This window comes from Microtus ochrogaster, unplaced genomic scaffold (genome assembly GCF_000317375.1).
Source record: "Microtus ochrogaster isolate Prairie Vole_2 unplaced genomic scaffold, MicOch1.0 UNK4, whole genome shotgun sequence".
Taxonomy (NCBI): Eukaryota; Metazoa; Chordata; class Mammalia; order Rodentia; family Cricetidae; genus Microtus; species Microtus ochrogaster.
In genome coordinates, this window is record NW_004949102.1 from 6018843 (window position 1) to 6037830 (window position 18988).

General features: G+C 56.1%; 1 protein-coding gene across 2 annotated transcripts in view; it reads left to right on the forward strand.

Annotated features, from left to right (window-relative positions):
* The first annotated feature begins 1752 nt into the window (after positions 1–1752).
* The window catches only part of Flnc (filamin C), a 28182-nt gene continuing 10946 nt past the window's right edge, over positions 1753–18988 (forward strand). For both annotated transcript variants that reach the window (XM_005365747.3, XM_026788580.1), the window contains exons 1-24: positions 1753–2359; positions 7315–7563; positions 9063–9160; positions 9291–9441; positions 9528–9646; positions 9775–9852; positions 10025–10187; positions 10295–10495; positions 11755–11892; positions 12243–12369; positions 12501–12637; positions 12851–13044; positions 13141–13254; positions 13874–14017; positions 14252–14375; positions 14514–14674; positions 14972–15062; positions 15159–15328; positions 15480–15597; positions 15681–15943; positions 16280–16877; positions 17455–17628; positions 17730–17892; positions 18155–18315. In XM_005365747.3, coding sequence (XP_005365804.1) covers positions 2005–2359; positions 7315–7563; positions 9063–9160; positions 9291–9441; positions 9528–9646; positions 9775–9852; positions 10025–10187; positions 10295–10495; positions 11755–11892; positions 12243–12369; positions 12501–12637; positions 12851–13044; positions 13141–13254; positions 13874–14017; positions 14252–14375; positions 14514–14674; positions 14972–15062; positions 15159–15328; positions 15480–15597; positions 15681–15943; positions 16280–16877; positions 17455–17628; positions 17730–17892; positions 18155–18315 — 4291 coding nt within the window. In that variant the 5' untranslated portion in view covers positions 1753–2004. The remainder of the gene's footprint in view (positions 2360–7314; positions 7564–9062; positions 9161–9290; positions 9442–9527; positions 9647–9774; positions 9853–10024; positions 10188–10294; positions 10496–11754; positions 11893–12242; positions 12370–12500; positions 12638–12850; positions 13045–13140; positions 13255–13873; positions 14018–14251; positions 14376–14513; positions 14675–14971; positions 15063–15158; positions 15329–15479; positions 15598–15680; positions 15944–16279; positions 16878–17454; positions 17629–17729; positions 17893–18154; positions 18316–18988) is intronic.

Here is an 18988-nt window from a genome sequence, read left to right on the forward strand (position 1 = left end):
AGAGAGAGAGAGAGAGAGAGAGAGAGAGAGAGAGAGAGATTTCCTTGTGAGACCCAGATGCTAGCCTCCAGAGCTAGGCATCGCTCCATGGGAGAGCTCAGTCTTTCAAACAGACCGTGCTGATGCCTGCTGGGGTTTGGACTGTGGGACAGAGGTAGCTTGGGGAGAATGACAATTTGGGAGACAAGGAGGGGGGTTGCCAACAGGAGAGTGGAATTCCTGAGCACCTCGTCACAGGCAGCCAACAGAACATGAGCTGCAAGGGCCCAAGCTATTTATACCTCTCCTGTCATTCTCAGGGCCCCAGAGGCACCCCTGCCACACTCACCATACACTGCAGGTTCCTTTCCTGTTTCTGGCCCCTTTTCTACTCCTCCCTGCTCCCTGCCTGAGGACCAGGCCTTGTCATTAGATGAGAAGAAAAAGAAATGATTGATGGAAATGTCATCATAAGTACCACCTCCCTCTAAGCCCCTACACTGCTTTTTAAGTCCATAATGGGCATGGTTTTCACTCTGCCCTTGAAGAAACAGTCCCAAAGATGTTCACTATCCTCTTCCTTTTCACTATGACTGGGAGGAGAGGAGCAAGGTAAAAATGATTTACCTATCAGGTCAAAGAACCATCCCAAGCCTCAGCTACCACATGGATTGAGTTAGGGACTGTCTTCCTTCAATGCTAAACTTACTTCGATTTGAAGGATGGGAAAGCTAAGGACACACACCCTGGAAGAGGTCAGGACTTCTGACCGCTCCTTCATATATAGATGCATTTTGTAGCTCTTTCCTTTGTCTGTGACCGGCTGCTGTGCCTGCCTTCAGTTTCTCTGTTGTCAACATCCTCCATGCCTCTATATATGCTCAGCCCAATCCTGCCTAGGCTCCCTTCATGCCCACTTGCCCCTGTCACATTTCCCTTGGTTCCTCTGCCAGGGCTCTTCCTGCGATTTGGCACACTCCTACTTTTCCTGGGAGGACCTGCCCGATGGCCCGTGTGGGCATACTGCCCAGGGGGCTCCCTGGTACGACCTGGTCAGTCTTTCCCTCCCCTCACCAACTTGGTTGAGTCAGACTGGGGTGGTGGGGTGGCACACGAAGTGACTCACTGGGTACCTTTTTCCTGAGCTCAGCTTCATTCTGAGCCAATAAGTCTAAATGAACTAGTGACGGGGGCCCTGAGTCAGGATCAGGAGCCTTGGTCTTTCTCCCGGGGCCCTGGGTTTGTGCTCCAAACAAGGGGTTTCTGTTTGCAAAGTAGCAAAATAAGGGAATCCCTTTGAACTCAGTCTCCTCCCGCCAAGTTGTCCTGGTCAATGTTCCCGCTTCCTCTGGGGTTGTCTACACACACACTCTCTTACTTCCTTTCTGAGTTCACAGGTGGACAATACACCAGGCTAGAAGCCAGGACTCATAGGCTGTGTCAACAGCCCTGTCACCAACTCTAGAAAATTCTGTCAACACCAGATGAGTGTGTTAAGCCCTAACCACTGCCTCAGTTTCCCCATTCATTTCTTTAATTCAGTCTGGGTGTGGAAAGAGTGTACTTCACCCCTAAATGACTGAGACTAAATTTGGGGTGCAGAGTGTGCGTGGGGAAGCGCGGGGCAAGCGCCCCCACCCCATCCCGCTCCTGCGGGCTGCGTGGAGGAGGGGCGGCGGAGGCGGGGCCGTGGGGCTCAGCGCGGCCCCCACCCGCGGGCCGGGCGGCATTCCTGGGAGGCCGGCGCTCTGACGTGGACCCCGGGGCCGCGGGCGCTGCGGGGGGAGGTCGGCAGCCCGGGGGCTTCTTAAACCCCCTGCCCGGGCCTGGCCCGCATTTCCAGAGCACCGCTCCGCCCCGGAGGGAGATAGAGCCCCAGCCGGACAGCCCAGCAGCTCAGCCCAGGAGGCCCGCGAGCCCCGCCAGCCAGAGCGCAAGACAAGTTTCCGAGAGCGCAGTGTCCCGCTCCGACAGCGCCCCGACAGCACCCGCAGTCCCGAGTCCCCGGCCCCCTGCAGTGCCAGCATGATGAACAACAGCAACTACTCGGACGCCTCCGGTCTCGGCCTGGCCGACGAGGCGGACGAGATGCCGTCGACCGAGAAGGACCTAGCGGAGGACGCGCCATGGAAGAAGATCCAGCAAAACACTTTCACGCGGTGGTGCAACGAGCACCTGAAGTGTGTGGGCAAGCGCCTGAACGACCTGCAGCGCGACCTCAGCGACGGGCTGCGCCTCATCGCGCTGCTCGAAGTGCTCAGCCAGAAACGCATGTACCGCAAGTTCCACCCGCGCCCCAACTTCCGCCAGATGAAGCTGGAGAATGTGTCTGTGGCCCTGGAGTTCCTGGAGCGCGAACATATCAAGCTCGTGTCCATCGGTCAGTGCGGGCAACAGGGCACGGTCACAGCGGGGTTTGGGACAGGGGACACAGGTGTGGGTCCCTGGAGCCGGGAGAGAGCGGTTCCAAAGAAAGGACCCTGGTTGGGTTTCTCCCTCACTAGCACAGGCTGCAGCCCTGACACCCCTCTAGCGACAGCTGGCACCCCTGGGAAGTCCAACCTTTCCGAAGTTAACCGAACCTCTCAGTTTCAGCCTCCCTAGGCCCACGCCTACCAACCTGCTTAGTGTCCCCTTCTTTTCCTTCCATTGGGCAACCCTTGCGCATGCTTGAGAGGACAGGACTGGTGCCCATTGTGAATTCCTGGGGGCGTCTCCCCCCACCCCCGTGAAAGCAAATGGCTTCCTATTCCCTTCGCTGCTAGGCAAAGCAGACTTAGGACAGGTCCCAACCGCCTCTGGGTCCTCAGTGCCCTGAGGCCAGGAGACTAGTGGCCCGAAGCTCCAGTGAGGCAGTTAGCAGGCATGTGCTCCCCATCTGGGATCTGGCCGGGCTAGGGCAAACGGAGCCCAGCCTCAGAAACCTAAAAAGGCGTTGAGCGACGGGCTGGGAGCTTTAACTCCTGATAGCCCTGGTCGCTTCAGTAGCCTGGGTGGGGGGGGGGGGAAGACTCCTGACGGTCCGTGCCCTGTTCCAACCCACCCCCTGGCCTGGGATTGGCTGCAGCTAAGGGTCAAGCTGCCCTAGAGGGAGGGGAACGGAAGAGAGGAAGTCATTGAGTGTAACCAGATTTGGAAGGTGTGTCAGTTCGAGTGGGGGTGGGGGAGACACGCTAGTCCTGCAAGTCCCGAAGCTCAGGGTGGTGGGCTTTGGGTGGTAAAAGGCTGCCCCACCCCCTCACAGCCCTGCCCCGCCAGGACTAAGGTGTCCAGTTTGCACCTTGGGTGAACTCTTAGAACCCTACTGGGCTATACTGGAAGGACCCTCCGAGAGGATGCACCCTAGGCCCTAGAAGGGGAACTGTACATGGTGCCAGGTGTTGTCCGCCACTACAAGATACTCCCAGAGACGTCACTACTTGACTAGATGTCTGTCCACTCGCTAGTGGGCCTTAGGGCCACCCCCAGGCCTCCTGAATTAGCAGCTGAGATCAGTGTGGGGCCCTTTGCCCTGTCCAGGCTTCTGCCGGGGCCTTACCTCTTCTAGCCCCAGCACTACCCCCCACACACCCCACCCTCCTGCTCTGGCCTGGAAATAGCCCTGTCTCCGTGACACAGCAGATGTCTCTGAGCTTTCCAGAAGGACAAGCCTGAGGACAAGGGGTGGGGGAGGGGGCCCTGGTGTGTGTGGGGGGGGGCTAAGAATTAGGAGAGTGTTGGATGAGTGTGAAGGTGGCGGGGTGGGCTCAAGACAAGCTGCCACCCCCCACACGCCCCCGTCACATCGGGACTTGAGAGACTGTACTGATTGTCCCAGGTGGGGTCTCAGGGGAAAGTCTGCAGCCTCTGTAAGACATTATAGGAAATGGCTCAGCCTCCCTTCCCTGCTGGCTGCGGGGGCGGTGGGCCCCTCTCCAGGCCTCATCCTTCCCCTGCGCACCTCTCCCCTCCCCCTCACCACGGCGGTGCCTGGTTCCAGCCCCCTTGGCTCTGCAGCGGAGGGGCCAGCCCAGAGTAGAGGGGGGAAGAAACGAGCGCTAGTTTGGGGGCGGGAGGGAAACTCCAGGGTTCCCGCTGAGAGGAAGGGGAATTGTGCCCTGTTTGGGCCAAGTGGCTCACCCTGTGCTGATGAGATAAGCTGTCAGCAATTCAGCGGCTGAGCTGGAGTTGGGGCTGAGGCTGGAGGGAAGGGGTACAAACACCAGACAGCGGTCCCTAGGAGATGGAAAGGGAATACCGCAAGGGGGAGGGGCTCACCCTACTTTTTCTGGCTCCCCATCCTATCTAGACTGGGAAGGGGTCTTCCGCCAGATACTATCTCAAGACAGAATGAACATCCGGGCACCTGAGGGTGGAGTTCTCACTAGAAGGGAAGTTGGGGCCTGGAAAGATTGCTGACAGCTAAGTTCACCTGGAAGAAGAGTTCTAGGCCTGGCTGGGTTTGAAGAGCTAGTTGCCCCTCTTACCCCCGGCACGGAGTGCAACCCCCACCACCCTCTCAGTCCCTCTAAACAAAGAGGCCTATGAGGCAGCTCTGTCCCGCAGCTGTTCTCCAGTTGCTATTCCTTCTCTGAGAGCCAATAGCTGAGGGAGGGGCTGGAAGGACAGCAGCTGTCCCAGCCCCTCCCTTGGCCAGCCCTGTCTCCTCCCCTCTATTCTAGGCAAGGGGTGGGGGTCACAAGCTAGCTGTCTGGCCCCTCCCACCCCTTGGGGTTATCCCTCCCCCCCCCCCCCCGACAGGCAGCGACTAGGTGGTGGGATGCTCTGCAGGAAGGAGCCTGGCTTGAACTGCTCCACCACCCTCTCCCCTGCCTGCCCTCCTAAGAGGGTGGAAGGAGAGGAAGGTCATAGCTCCCAGGGTGGAACTCTGGGCCTGCTACCCGCCCCCTCCTGCCCCAAGCTGGGGACCACTTGCTGTCTGGCCCAGGGCCAGTTGCTAGGGAGAAACCGCTCTTTCCAGCAAACATGAATGACCCCCCTCCAGCTCCACCCCCTCGCAACACTGCGGCTTCAAGGTCTCCCTCTCTGGGGTCTGGCTCCAGTTTGCAAATAAGCCTTCTGGGTCTGGGATCCTGACTTGGGCTTGGGCAGCTGTGAGAGCGGCTGGGGGTACCCGGGTGTCCCGTCTGTGTGAAAGTGTTGTGAACCCGTGTTTGAGAGAGTGTTGGAGAGCACCGGGAGGCCGTGTGTCATGGAATCTGAGAGCTGCCAAACCATTGTGCTGCAGCGAAGCCAGGGGAAAGGGGCGGGCTGCGGAGCTGCTGGGGAAGAATGAATCAGTGACTTCGGGGCCTGAGGATGGGGGTGGGGCCAATAGATTCCTCTGCCCTGGGGGGGCAGGTGGGAGAGGAAAGGAGGATGACAGAGGCTCCCCAGGCCCTTGTCCCCTAGCAAGCTCCCCAAAATCTGAGGAAAGGAGAACAGGAAATGATGTGTAAGGGGAGCCTCCAGTCTCTCCCTCTTGTCTCTCTGGAACCTCAGTAAACAAAACTGAGTCTTCTGTCCCTGCTTGCATCCTACAAGCAGGGCTCAGGGAAGCTGATTTCAGACAAGATGAATTCCAAAATCTATAGTCTACCAGTTGGGGTCCAAAGTATTCCCTGAGAGTTGAGGCCACGAGTGTGATATTTCCCCTACCTCCTGTGAAATACCATTAACCCTCAGCGTTAGGCAATGTAACTTCCAAGGTTTGGCTGAGCATATATTGTATCCCTTCTCTCCCCCAGACCTGCCTGTTACAGAAACCCTTTCAGCTTGCAGACCAGAATAGAGGCAGGCTTGATCTGGTCCTGCTCAACTTTAACTTAAGCTTTCAAAATAGTCATCCACTTTTACTGAGACCCTGAAAGTTCGAGCTCCACTATAGAAACAAAATCCCGGGAGATGGCTAGGTTGGTAAAGTACTTGGGATGCAAGTCTGAGGACCTGAGTTCAGATCCCCAATGCCTGTGTAAAAAGCTGGTACACCTGGAATCCCAAAACGGGGAGGCGGAGAGAAAAGAATCCTCGGGGATGCCTGACCAGCCAGCCAGTCTGGCTAAACTGCTAAGCTTCAGGTTCCTACAGAGGTTCTATCTAAAAATGAGATGGGGAATGATTGAAGAAGACACCTGACATCAATTTCTGTTATACACACACACACACACACACACACACACACTTGTGTGTATATATATGTGTGTGTGTGTACATATATACACATATACACACATATACACACACTGTCATATATACACATATACACTCACATATACACACTCACACATATACAAACATACATTCACACACATATACATACACACTCACATGTATGCCACATATACACATACATATTCTCACATATACACACTCACATGTATACCACATATACACACTCACACATATACAAACATATACTCACACACATATATACACACACTCACATGTATACACACATATACACACTCACACATAAACAAACATGCACACACACATATACATACATATATACACACACTCATGTATACACACACATATACACATACATATGCTCACATATACACACAAACAGAAAATGATAAAATTCAAGTTCTATAGTGAAGGAAGCTAGAACATAAAGAAAAAGGAGAACAATGTCCCAATCGATCCCATTTATATAAAACTAGGAAGCAGACAGAAGATGGGGGCACAACAGGCAAGAGGGAGGATCACAGAAAGTTATGTATGAGAAAATTTGAGGAGTGATGGTTGTATTTATTATTTTTATTTCATGCCAACGGTTTTGTGAGTATGGCTGATTGTCAGAGCTTATCAGATTATATTCTCTAATATGTGCAGCCTGGGTGTCAATCATCGGTTAAAACACGGGGCCTAGGGATGTGGCTTAGCTGGTGGAGTGCTCCCCTGACATCCATGAGACCCTGAGCTGATCCTAGTGCTGTGTAACCCGATGTGGTGCTTGTGCCTATGATGCCGGGTCTCAGAAGTAGAGGCTGGAGGAGCAGGATTCAAGGCTATCCAGGCCAGGCTACATCAGATCCTGACTCGGGGCAAAGCCAGTTAGGGCACTTGCGTAGATGGGAGGGAGACTGGCCCAGTGCTGGGGATGGTCTTGGGGTAGAGGAAGGGGTGCCAAAGAGGGGAGCAGCCCGTTTCTGAAGATGAGACCAGAAAGAACTTGGCATCTGGTGAGGTTCTCAGGAGTGAATGAAGGAGAAGGTAGGCAGAGAAGATAGGTCCCGGAGGGAGGAGGATTCTAACCCTGTCGCTCAAACAGCTGCTCCGGGGCACTGTCGGAGATGGAGGGTACCACCACGGGATACCTCTCTGAGCTGGCTTGTCCTCTTTGCTCTGCAGACAGCAAGGCCATCGTGGATGGGAACCTGAAGCTGATCCTGGGCCTGATCTGGACACTGATCCTTCACTACTCCATCTCCATGCCCATGTGGGAGGATGAAGATGATGAGGATGCCCGCAAACAAACACCCAAACAGCGGCTGCTTGGCTGGATTCAGAACAAGGTGCCCCAGCTGCCCATCACCAACTTTAATCGAGACTGGCAGGATGGCAAGGCTCTGGGTGCCCTGGTGGACAACTGTGCCCCTGGTGAGTAAGCAAACACACACCGTGCAACGGTTAGTCCAGGAGCAGAGTGGGAGATGACCTGGAGAGGCTGAGGCTCGCTATTTGTCATGACATCCCCAAGGGATCGGGACCACCCAGGGGGTTTGCTCCTCTTGCAGCTGGGATCAAGGTTATCTGGTGACTGGGCTAGATTCGATAGGAGCAAGAAAAGGATTCTAACCAATCATTTTATAGGCAAGCCTAGAAGTCCAGAGAGGACTAGTGATTTATCCAAAAACACACTCCAGAAGTGACCTCAGAGCCAGGGCCTGTTTTGTCACATGAACACCATTCCGCTACTCCAGCAGGAAGAAAGGAAATAGGTGGGACTTACAGCAAGAAATCCCAAGCTGGATACAGAAAAGACTCTTTGTATGCCTCTTGAGACGGCTTTGAGAGAAGGGTGAGGCCCAGGATGGTGTCATTGTGTTGTCCAATGGCAGGTGACCCCGGCCTGCCCTTCTGGGCCAGCCTGGTGAGGTCCGAGCAGATCAGAGCCCTTAGAGAGCTGAGCTGTACAAACCAGAGCCCCACCTAACAACCAGCTCCTTCCTGTCATCTACCGTGGGGCAGTTGGCCTGAGGAGCTTCAGCCCCTCTGGGGGAATCCTCCCCCGCCCTGGGGTCAGCTGGGGAGCAGGGGTGGGAGGCGGGGGCATGCAGCCTGGGAAGCATTCCCAGCTGCTGAGCCATTGCCCAAAGCTGGTGTGGCTGCCAGCAGTGAGCTCAGCTGTCCCAGCCAGTCACGGATTCCAGCTTGAGTGGCCCCTTCCTCGCTGGTGTTATCGGACTATCTATCTCTGTCTTGAACCAACCCGACTCCATAACCAGCCAGACCATCTATCTCTGTCTTGAACCAAGCTGCTCCCTGACCCCCCACAACCAACTCTTCACAGGGTGGTCTGGGATTCTCTCAGCATTCTACCTGATGGAAGGCTGGGCTCTTGATGGCCATACAAAGTAATCTCTCTTCCAGCAGCTGCTTCAGTGCCTCAGTTTCCCCAACAGGCAGTTGAAAAGAGAGAGATAACTATCTTATCTCTAAGATAGCCTTATTCTTAGTGTGGGACAGCTTAGAGAGATGGGACTTTTAAGCCCCTGTGAAAAGCAACATCATGGGACTATGGGGGACGGGGCTCTCACCTCCTGTCCATCCTTAGGCTGCTGGCATGGATGAAGTGGAAGGGTCCTTGGTTGGGGTTTGGTGCCCAGGGTCTCTGCTAGGTTGGGTTAAACAGGAGGCTGGCTGGCAGGGCTGGTGCCAGGCTGCGTCATCGGGGGAGAGAAAGGATGCATTGTTGGTGCTATCAAGGACTGGTGATAGCTTGCAACGTCAGAGGATAACGGGAACCTGGTTGGGGAAGGGCCTAGAGCTGGCGGAAAAGGATGTGAATCCATGGACTCTGGGATTGTAGGCCAAACAAATGCTCTGTGCTAGCTCCGTGGTTTACTCTGTTAAATGTTCTTCCACCATCTCTCTAGGTCTCTGCCCGGACTGGGAAGCCTGGGACCCCAATCAGCCTGTGCAGAATGCCAGAGAGGCCATGCAGCAAGCAGATGACTGGCTCGGAGTGCCCCAGGTACACTGGCAGATGGGCGTAGTGGAGGATAGAATGGAGGGGTGATGGAGAGGAAAGGACCATAAGGATACCTGGCCAGGAAGCAGGTGGGACTGGGAGAGCCCTGTGCCATCATCATTTCTTATGGCAGGTGATTGCCCCTGAAGAAATCGTGGACCCCAACGTGGATGAGCATTCTGTCATGACCTACTTGTCCCAGTTTCCTAAGGCCAAGCTCAAACCTGGTGCCCCCGTTCGCTCTAAGCAGCTGAACCCCAAGAAAGCCATCGCCTACGGGCCGGGTATGTGTTGAGTCCTAAGAGCCGTCCCACGGCATCTGGGCAGGTGTAGGATCTTTGAGTGACCTGGATTCTGCTTCTGACCGCAGGCATCGAGCCTCAGGGCAACACTGTGCTGCAGCCAGCCCACTTCACCGTGCAGACAGTAGATGCTGGTATGGGCGAGGTGCTGGTCTACATCGAAGACCCCGAGGGGCACACCGAGGAGGTAGAGTGAAGCGCTGGGGATGAGGGGATTGGAACCAGGGGCTGCTGGACTCCCTAGAGGAGTCCAGGGCCTGTGGCATCAGTAAGGGTGACACTCACGTGATTTCCTATCTTTTTCCTTCCCAATAGGCCAAAGTGGTTCCCAACAATGACAAGGACCGCACGTACGCCGTCTCCTATGTGCCCAAGGTTGCTGGGCTACACAAGGTATCTCCCCGACGGCCCTCCTGCCCTCCTGGATGTCCACGCTGTTGCTTTCACTGCTGTCCCTCTTGGCCCACACCCCACCGCCATTGTCAGTTTCTCACCCTCATTTTGCCTCTTCACTCCCTCAGAACTGTGTCCCCTAAGCTAACCTTGGCCCCCCCCTTTGCCTCAGGTGACAGTGCTCTTTGCTGGCCAGAACATCGAACGTAGCCCCTTTGAGGTGAACGTGGGCATGGCTCTTGGAGATGCCAACAAGGTATCAGCCCGCGGCCCTGGCCTGGAACCTGTGGGTAACGTGGCCAACAAGCCCACCTATTTTGACATCTACACTGCAGGTAAGTGTTAACCACGGCGGGTTGAGTGGCAGCCTCTGTCTGATGAGGGAGGCTGATCAGATGTGTGTGTGTGTGTAGAGTGGGTACCGATGGCCTGTCCTTCGCAGGGGCTGGCAGCGGCGATGTGGCTGTGGTGATTGTGGACCCACAAGGGCGGCGGGATACGGTAGAGGTGACCCTGGAGGACAAGGGCGACAACACATTCCGCTGCACGTACAGGCCTGTGATGGAGGGACCGCACACGGTGCACGTGGCCTTTGCTGGTGCCCCCATCACCCGAAGTCCTTTCCCTGTCCACGTGGCAGAAGGTGAGTGCGCTTCACCTCACTGAAGTCCCCCAAACTTCAGTTCTGAGAAACGCAGCACTTCCTCCACAGGGGTGGAGGTGGTGGTGGGGTGACAGCTAGAGGCTGCGGGCTTGAGGCAGACAGACAGGAGCGGCTAGATGGGACTCAGAGGGAGCTGTCTTTCTCATCCCTCCACCCCAAGAAGGCTGGTTTGGTTAAGGGAAGGGTCGGAGATTGCATGAAAAGAGAATATGGGCAACACAGGAGGGTTGGGAGACGAGGGCGGGGCCACCTTGGCAGAGCACACATCCCATGAAAGGCCCTCAGTTGATGAACCCGCCCCCAACCGGCTCTCTCCCTGTACTCAGCGCCCTTGCTGCCGCCCACCCCCTCTGTGCCCATCATCCACCAGGCCAAGAGAGTGACGCCACGTTAGTACTCGCCAGTGGAGGTGTGGCCAGGCATGGACATAGCCGACTGGCCTCACCTGTGCTTGTGGCATGCCCACACGGTGTGGATTGCTCCCATTCTGTGGCACTCTGAGACAGGCTGGAGTTCCATGCCAGTGCCTGTGTTCTCCGGCAGGTCTATTTTTCTTTTCCTGTTTGCCTGGTCGTTTCCATCGTAAGACTTGCGATCTGCCCCACTGTCTCTCAGCGTGCCCTGCCTGGCCCCAGCTGCTGAGCCACTGCCTGTGTTCTGTGGCGGGGTCTGGGTTCTGTGCCTCTAGCAGTGTTCTCGTCTCCGGCGGGTCGAGAGTATGTGTCGCTGTCAGTTTTGTGGTGGCCCGTGAGCTCCATGCCATTTCCTGTATTGTAGCAGGCTGCTTTCCATGCGTTGCCCATGAGCGGTGGAAAGGCGCAATGCTACATGGAAAACTTCTTGTTCCATGGGGGTGCTGGATGTTTTGTGGCATGCCACCGTTTGTGAGGCCGCTATGGTGGTGCCGAGAAGACCTGGGCTATAGGTAGAAGGCCTTAGGTGTGGGTAGAATCTTCCTTCTCTCTGAGCCCACTCAGTGCAGACTCTGCCATGTCTTTGTCTCAAGCGGCTCTGGGAAAAGGCCCTGACCTGGGCCTGCACCAGATCCCTGCCCAGCACCTAGCCTTGCTCCCAGCAGTCCTGGTTCTGTGGTGGACACAGAAAGCATGGGGCAGGGTTGCATGAGGCCGTGCCTAGTTCCTGGGAGGAGTCATGAGATCGTGTACAGTTGGTGACGAGAAGCTTGACCTTTGTCTGGGGCCCTTCACACTCAATCCTTCTGTTTCTTCCTCCCGCAGCCTGCAATCCCAATGCCTGCCGTGCCTCTGGGCGAGGCCTGCAGCCCAAAGGCGTGCGTGTGAAAGAGGTGGCTGACTTCAAGGTGTTCACCAAGGGTGCTGGCAGCGGGGAACTCAAGGTCACAGTCAAGGGGCCAAGTGAGTGCCAGGGCCCAGGGCTGGGGGACTGGACAGTAGTTCTGACAGTCAATGACAGCCAGGACACCCAACCCCATCCTGAGACTCCAGAGACATAGTGACCAGAGGCACTGTGGACTCTACTCTCTGCCTGTTTCCCAGTCTGCAAATGGGAGCTAGTTTTCTCTACCAGGTGTGCTAACCTGGGCTGCTGTGCTCAGGGCTGACACACGGTTCCAATATTAGTTTCAGCTCTGCCAACTGTTGGCATCTCCCTTAGATAGGCCTAGGTCCCAAGGACTCCTTGGAGGAACCGAAAACCTGGGACTCCCAGACTTTTGACCCATACTCCCTGGCCCCTATTTCCTCAGAGGGTACAGAGGAGCCCGTGAAAGTGCGGGAGGCAGGGGACGGCGTGTTCGAGTGCGAGTATTACCCTGTGGTACCTGGGAAGTATGTGGTGACCATCACGTGGGGTGGCTATGCCATTCCCCGCAGGTAAGCATAACACCCCATCCCTGTCGGGTCTTCCCGTGTGTGGCACTGGCCGCAAGGAAAGGAGGTCACTCCCTGCAGTGGCTCTGATTGGGTGCTTCCTACCATTGATGCCAAATCCTTCTTCTTCCTAGTCCTTTTGAGGTCCAGGTGAGCCCAGAGGCCGGAACCCAGAAAGTGCGGGCGTGGGGTCCTGGTTTGGAGACTGGCCAGGTGGGCAAGTCAGCTGACTTTGTGGTGGAAGCCATTGGCACGGAAGTGGGGACGCTGGGTAAGTGGCTGGGTGGCAGAAGAGGTGGGATATAAAGGATTGGTGCTGAGAAGTGGGGGGGCAGAGGGTGAAAATGTTGAAGGGCATCAGGGAAAGTATAGACAGGGGACATAAAGATAACCGGGGTGGGGGCAGAAGGAAACATGGGGGACCTGCCTTAGGGGCCTAGCTGCCGCTGTTTAATGCTCTCCAACCCTTCCCACCTCTCCACAGGCTTCTCCATCGAGGGGCCCTCACAAGCCAAGATAGAGTGTGATGACAAGGGTGACGGCTCCTGTGACGTGCGGTACTGGCCCACCGAGCCCGGGGAGTATGCTGTGCACGTCATCTGTGATGACGAGGACATCCGTGATTCACCCTTCATTGCCCATATCCAACCAGCCCCACCAGACTGCTTCCCGGACAAGGTGGGTTACCGGCTCCCATACTCCGTCTGGACTGGGCTCCGGTGCACTGGTCCTCCCCCTGTCCCCAACCCCACCCTCCACTCTCGCCCCACACAGGTGAAAGCCTTTGGACCCGGCCTGGAGCCCACTGGCTGCATCGTGGACAAGCCGGCTGAGTTCACCATTGATGCCCGTGCTGCTGGCAAGGGAGATCTGAAGCTCTATGCCCAGGTGGGACATTCGCTGACCCCACAGTGCCCCACTGCCCCATACAGGGGCCTCCAGAAGGGAGGCTGTAACATCACAGAAAGGCGGGATTGAGTCTCACATAGCCATAGTTCTACGGAAAAATAAAACCGTATTTTCTTACTGATGAAAATTCTAATAGCATATTATCCCAAATGCACTTTTGAATCGATAATTTGTAGTTGAAAGATGATTTCACCAAATATGAGATTGGCTTCAAGTCAGTTTTACAAACTAGTGTCCACTGACCCCTGAAGGTCTTGAGGCTCCAAGGAGACAGCTGCTCTTTAAAAGGCTTGTTAATCAATTTTAGGAACATTGGCTTAGCCCGGCCTCTCCCTGACTAACGTATAAGCTAAACATAAGCTGGGAAGCAGGCCACGCGGGTGGCCTCGTGCCAAGTCTTTTGGCTCCCAGGGTAGGTACTGGCCACCAAAGTATGTGGTAGTAGACTCAGGACCTGGTATCAGTGGCTGGGTCTTGGAGTGGGTGTGTAGATACTGAATGGGAACGGTGCAGAGAGTGCCTGATCCAGCAGAGGGCGCACCGAGAGACCGTGTGGCCGCTTCTGCCCTCGTGAACATTGCTTTCCTGGTGCCCACAGGATGCAGACGGCTGCCCCATCGACATCAAGGTGATCCCCAATGGTGATGGCACCTTCCGTTGCTCCTACGTGCCTACCAAGCCCGTTAAACATACCATCATCGTCTCCTGGGGCGGCGTCAACGTGCCCAAGAGCCCCTTCAGGGTATGTCTACCAGCTCTGCCCCATGCACGCTGCCAGGAGTCCCAGAGGAGTGTGGGCCCCGTGTAGCAGATATTGCTGTCACGAACCCTGTGCACATTTTCCTGCCTCAAGGCCCTAACAAAGAGGCTAAGACTGGTCCGGCTGAGGCTGGGGAGGGGAGCTGCCGGGAAAACTTAGCCCGAATATCAAAAAAAAAAAAAAGGAGAACCCTGAGCATCAAACCCCTGTCCGCAGGTGAACGTGGGAGAGGGCAGCCATCCTGAGCGGGTAAAGGTATACGGCCCCGGAGTGGAGAAGACAGGCCTTAAGGCCAATGAACCCACCTATTTCACAGTGGACTGCAGTGAAGCCGGACAAGGTACACAACTCCCTTGGGGATGTGTTCTGGGTGGGAAGGGCTGGGATCCGCTGGAACCAGTCACCTAGTGCAATTCCAGGAGACTCCAATGTGAGGCGCCCTTGAGTCTCACAGCCCCCTGCCCTTCCTCCCTCTCAGGCGATGTGAGCATTGGCATCAAGTGTGCACCTGGGGTGGTGGGGCCTGTGGAAGCTGACATCGACTTTGACATCATCAAGAATGACAATGACACCTTCACAGTCAAGTATACACCCCCAGGGGCTGGCCACTACACCATCATGGTGCTGTTTGCCAACCAGGTACGCCGGCCCTCAGCTGCTGGAGGGTGTGGGCTTGCATGGTAAAGGCAGCTGGAAATGAGCTGTTCCCGGGGCAGAAGGCGCAGTTACCCAGAGGCTGTGGAGTCCTCTGTGTGTGTGTGTGTGTGTGTGTGTGTGTGTGTGTGTGTGTGTGTGTGTGCACTGTGCCCCAGACAGCATGGGAGGGAAGTGCCTTTAAAGGTTGTCTTTGCTCTCAGTGGATCCCTGAGCATCCTGGGCAGCAGCTAGCTCAATACTGCCCCCTGGGAAACCTGACCCAGACTTTTCCACATCCAGGAGATCCCTGCCAGTCCCTTCCACATCAAGGTGGACCCATCCCACGACGCCAGCAAGGTCAAAGCTGAGGGCCCCGGGCTGAGCCGCACAGGTAGACGCCTGGGCCAGGACGGGGCTGGTGTGAGTTGGGGTTGTGGTTAATTGGTTTTCAGGCCCTCATTACCATCTTTGGGGTGGGGGCTTCCAGGTGTGGAAGTTGGAAAGCCGACTCACTTCACGGTGCTGACCAAGGGAGCCGGCAAGGCCAAGCTGGATGTGCACTTTGCTGGGGCAGCCAAGGGCGAGGCCGTGCGGGACTTTGAAATCATTGACAACCATGATTACTCATACACTGTCAAGTACACTGCTGTGCAGCAGGTATGTCTCATCCCCCATGCTGTCCCCTGTGCTGCTGATGGGGTCTGAATGTGCGCTCCTCAACATCAGACCCCTTCAGTGAGCTGTGGAGTTCAAGGAGCTGTTACCAGGTCATATCTTAGCCACTCCGTCTTTCTCTTGTACCCAACAGGGCAACATGGCAGTAACAGTGACGTACGGTGGGGACCCTGTCCCCAAAAGTCCCTTTGTGGTAAATGTAGCACCCCCATTGGATCTCAGCAAGGTCAAAGTTCAAGGCCTTAATAGCAGTAAGTGAAGAGCCACCCTGGGATTGCAGGGTATTGGGTGAATGTCCTGAGTCTCTGCTCACGGTGTCCCTTGCCCCATGCAGAGGTGGCTGTGGGACAGGAACAGGCCTTCTCAGTGAACACAAGAGGGGCTGGTGGTCAGGGTCAGCTAGATGTGCGGATGACCTCACCCTCCCGACGACCTATCCCCTGCAAACTGGAGCCTGGGGGTGGAGCCGAAGCCCAAGCTGTGCGTTACATGCCCCCTGAAGAGGGACCTTACAAAGTGGACATCACCTACGATGGTCACCCAGTACCTGGTAGCCCCTTTACTGTGGAAGGCGTCCTGCCTCCTGATCCCTCCAAGGTAAATACACAGGGGCTGGTGGGATCCAGGAGTTGGGGGCCTGTAGAAAATATGGGTGAGTTAGTTGTTGGCAGAGATCAGCAGGACATGCATGCCTGGAGCAGGCGCATCCAGGGCCAGGACCATCCTTTGCGTAGGACCGGTCTCAGAGCCTGGCCTTGGAATCAGACCCTGATCCACTGTTGCGTCGTCTCTGCCTCAGTGTCCCCTCCTGGAGTTGTGAAGCCTCTGTGGTAGCTGCTACCGCCCCAGGTCACAGCTAGGTCACAGCTGCAGAGTCTGGGAGCGCTGCAGAAGCCGAGTTCAGGGGACTGACATGTATACTTATCTTCCTAGGTCTGTGCTTATGGCCCTGGTCTCAAGGGCGGGCTTGTGGGCACTCCTGCCCCATTCTCCATTGACACCAAAGGGGCTGGCACCGGAGGCCTGGGGCTGACTGTTGAGGGCCCCTGCGAAGCCAAGATCGAGTGCCAGGACAATGGCGACGGATCCTGTGCTGTCAGCTACCTGCCCACAGAGCCAGGCGAGTACACCATCAACATCCTGTTTGCTGAAGCCCACATCCCTGGCTCACCCTTCAAGGCCACCATCCAGCCTGTGTTCGACCCAAGCAAGGTGAGGGCCAGTGGGCCGGGCCTGGAGCGTGGCAAGGCTGGCGAGGCAGCCACCTTCACTGTGGACTGCTCGGAAGCGGGCGAGGCCGAGCTGACCATTGAGATCCTGTCCGATGCTGGCGTCAAAGCCGAGGTGCTGATCCACAACAACGCGGATGGCACCTACCACATCACCTACAGCCCTGCCTTCCCGGGCACCTACACCATCACCATCAAGTATGGCGGCCACCCCATACCCAAGTTCCCCACCCGTGTCCACGTGCAGCCTGCAGTTGATACCAGTGGCATCAAGGTCTCCGGGCCTGGTGTGGAGCCACATGGTAAGAGAGGAGCCGTCCACAGTGCCAAGTTGTGGGACTAGGTCAGGAAGGAGGGAGGAGAGCTGGGGGATGAACAAATGGAGGTTCCGGGGGCTCAGCACCCCAGAAAAGGAACGAGGGGGCTCAACAGGGCATGAAGATTATTAATCTCTGCTCTTGTGACAAAATGACATCTGCCCCTGGGCACTTTTCTGGTAAGATCTTTGAACTCGTCCATTGAAGGCATCTCAGACCCAATAAAGCCGAGACTACATAAAGCGGCACAGCGGGAAAGCCGTGTTGTGGTGGGCACCAAGAATCAGGGGGTAGTTACGTGAGTGGGCTGCTTGCAAGAGAGCCGGACTCAACTGGAATAAGCTGAGCAGAGGCAAGACGGACACAGTCCTCAGCCTGGCGCGGCACCAGCAAGGGCAAAGGATGGCGCTAAACGGTGAAGGGGGCAGAGGCAGAGGTGTGAGGAGAGGCCTGAGCCTCATGGGGTGCAGAGAGGAGGCTAGGCTCTACCCGGAAGAACAGCTGTGGAGTGCGGGATGAGGAAGGGGCAGCATGAAGGCTGAGTCTGCCTCCCCGGATCTAGGTGTCCTGCGGGAGGTGACCACTGAATTTACTGTGGATGCGAGGTCTCTAACAGCCACGGGTGGCAACCACGTGACGGCTCGTGTACTCAACCCCTCGGGGGCTAAGACAGATACCTATGTGACAGACAATGGGGATGGCACCTACCGAGTGCAGTACACCGCCTATGAAGAAGGTGAGGCGTTTGTAGGAGTGGGGCTGGATCATGGCATGCTGGGGATGGGGGCAAGGAGGAGGGTTCTGCGGCCCCTGACTGACGCTGTGGCCGGCTTCCAGGGGTGCATTTGGTGGAGGTGCTGTATGACGAAGTAGCCGTGCCCAAGAGCCCCTTCCGAGTGGGTGTGACCGAGGGCTGTGACCCCACCCGAGTGCGGGCCTTTGGGCCAGGCCTGGAGGGTGGCTTGGTCAACAAGGCCAACCGCTTCACTGTGGAAACCAGGTATCTTTCTCTTTGCCTCACCCTGACCCAAAGTCATGTCCGTCTTGACCCCTGCTGCTCGCCCTGCCCATTTGTCCCGTCACCCACTTTATCCTGCTTCAGGGGTAACCAGGGATCATTCTCCCTGCGTTCCCACAGCTCATGCCGTCCCTCTCTCCAGCACTGGGCCCCAGCAGCCTGCCCGCTTCGTTCCTCCCTGACCCCCAGACCCTTCCATTATTTCCTTGGCTCTAGCACAGCTGACAGAAGTGTTCTTTTATAGGGGTGCTGGCACAGGGGGCCTTGGCCTAGCCATTGAGGGCCCCTCAGAAGCTAAGATGTCCTGCAAGGACAACAAGGATGGCAGCTGCACGGTGGAGTACATCCCCTTCACCCCGGGAGACTATGATGTCAACATCACCTTTGGGGGACAGCCCATCCCAGGTGGGCAAAGGGAGGCTGGGGTCACGAGGGAAACTGGACAGACAGGGGGATGTGGAGATTTGCAGAGGGCAGAAGCAGGTGTGAGGCGCTGTGGATGTGATAGCCCTCCAGTTCATTCCCAGAGGCCCTCGCCTGCAGCCCCAGACCCTGCTCTTTGGTCCGCTCCCTAGATTTGGTGTCCTATACGGACGCTTGGGTGTGTCGAGTCGTCTTCCGTTATTAGAGGAACTGGGTCTGCTGAAACCAGACAGTGTTTTCTCCCGGTTGAATTTTGCATAACCTCTTCATATTTCAGCCACAGCGTCAGAAACAGAAGTTGTTTTTTTAAAAATATTCCATTTTTCACATTTTAATGATGTAGGAGGGTTTTCTTTCTGGGCTGAGCCCAAGTAAGTGAGGTTTTTCCCAGCCTGCCTCAGTCTGCAGTCAAATTTGCCTACTCTTGGTTTTTTTTTTATTTGTTTGTTTGTTTGTTTCTTAGCAAGTTCCAAACTGCTTTCCCGTGTTGGTTTGTTGTCCCTGTGGGCCTCTCAGTAGCAGGTCTCCTCCATCTTGGATTCTCAGCACACAGGGAGACAGACTTTCCCGGGCAGTGGGTAGAGGCTAACACCACCTTCTCCTCCTCCTTCTCCTTCTCCTCTTCCTCTTCCTCCTCCTCCTCATCCTCCTCCTC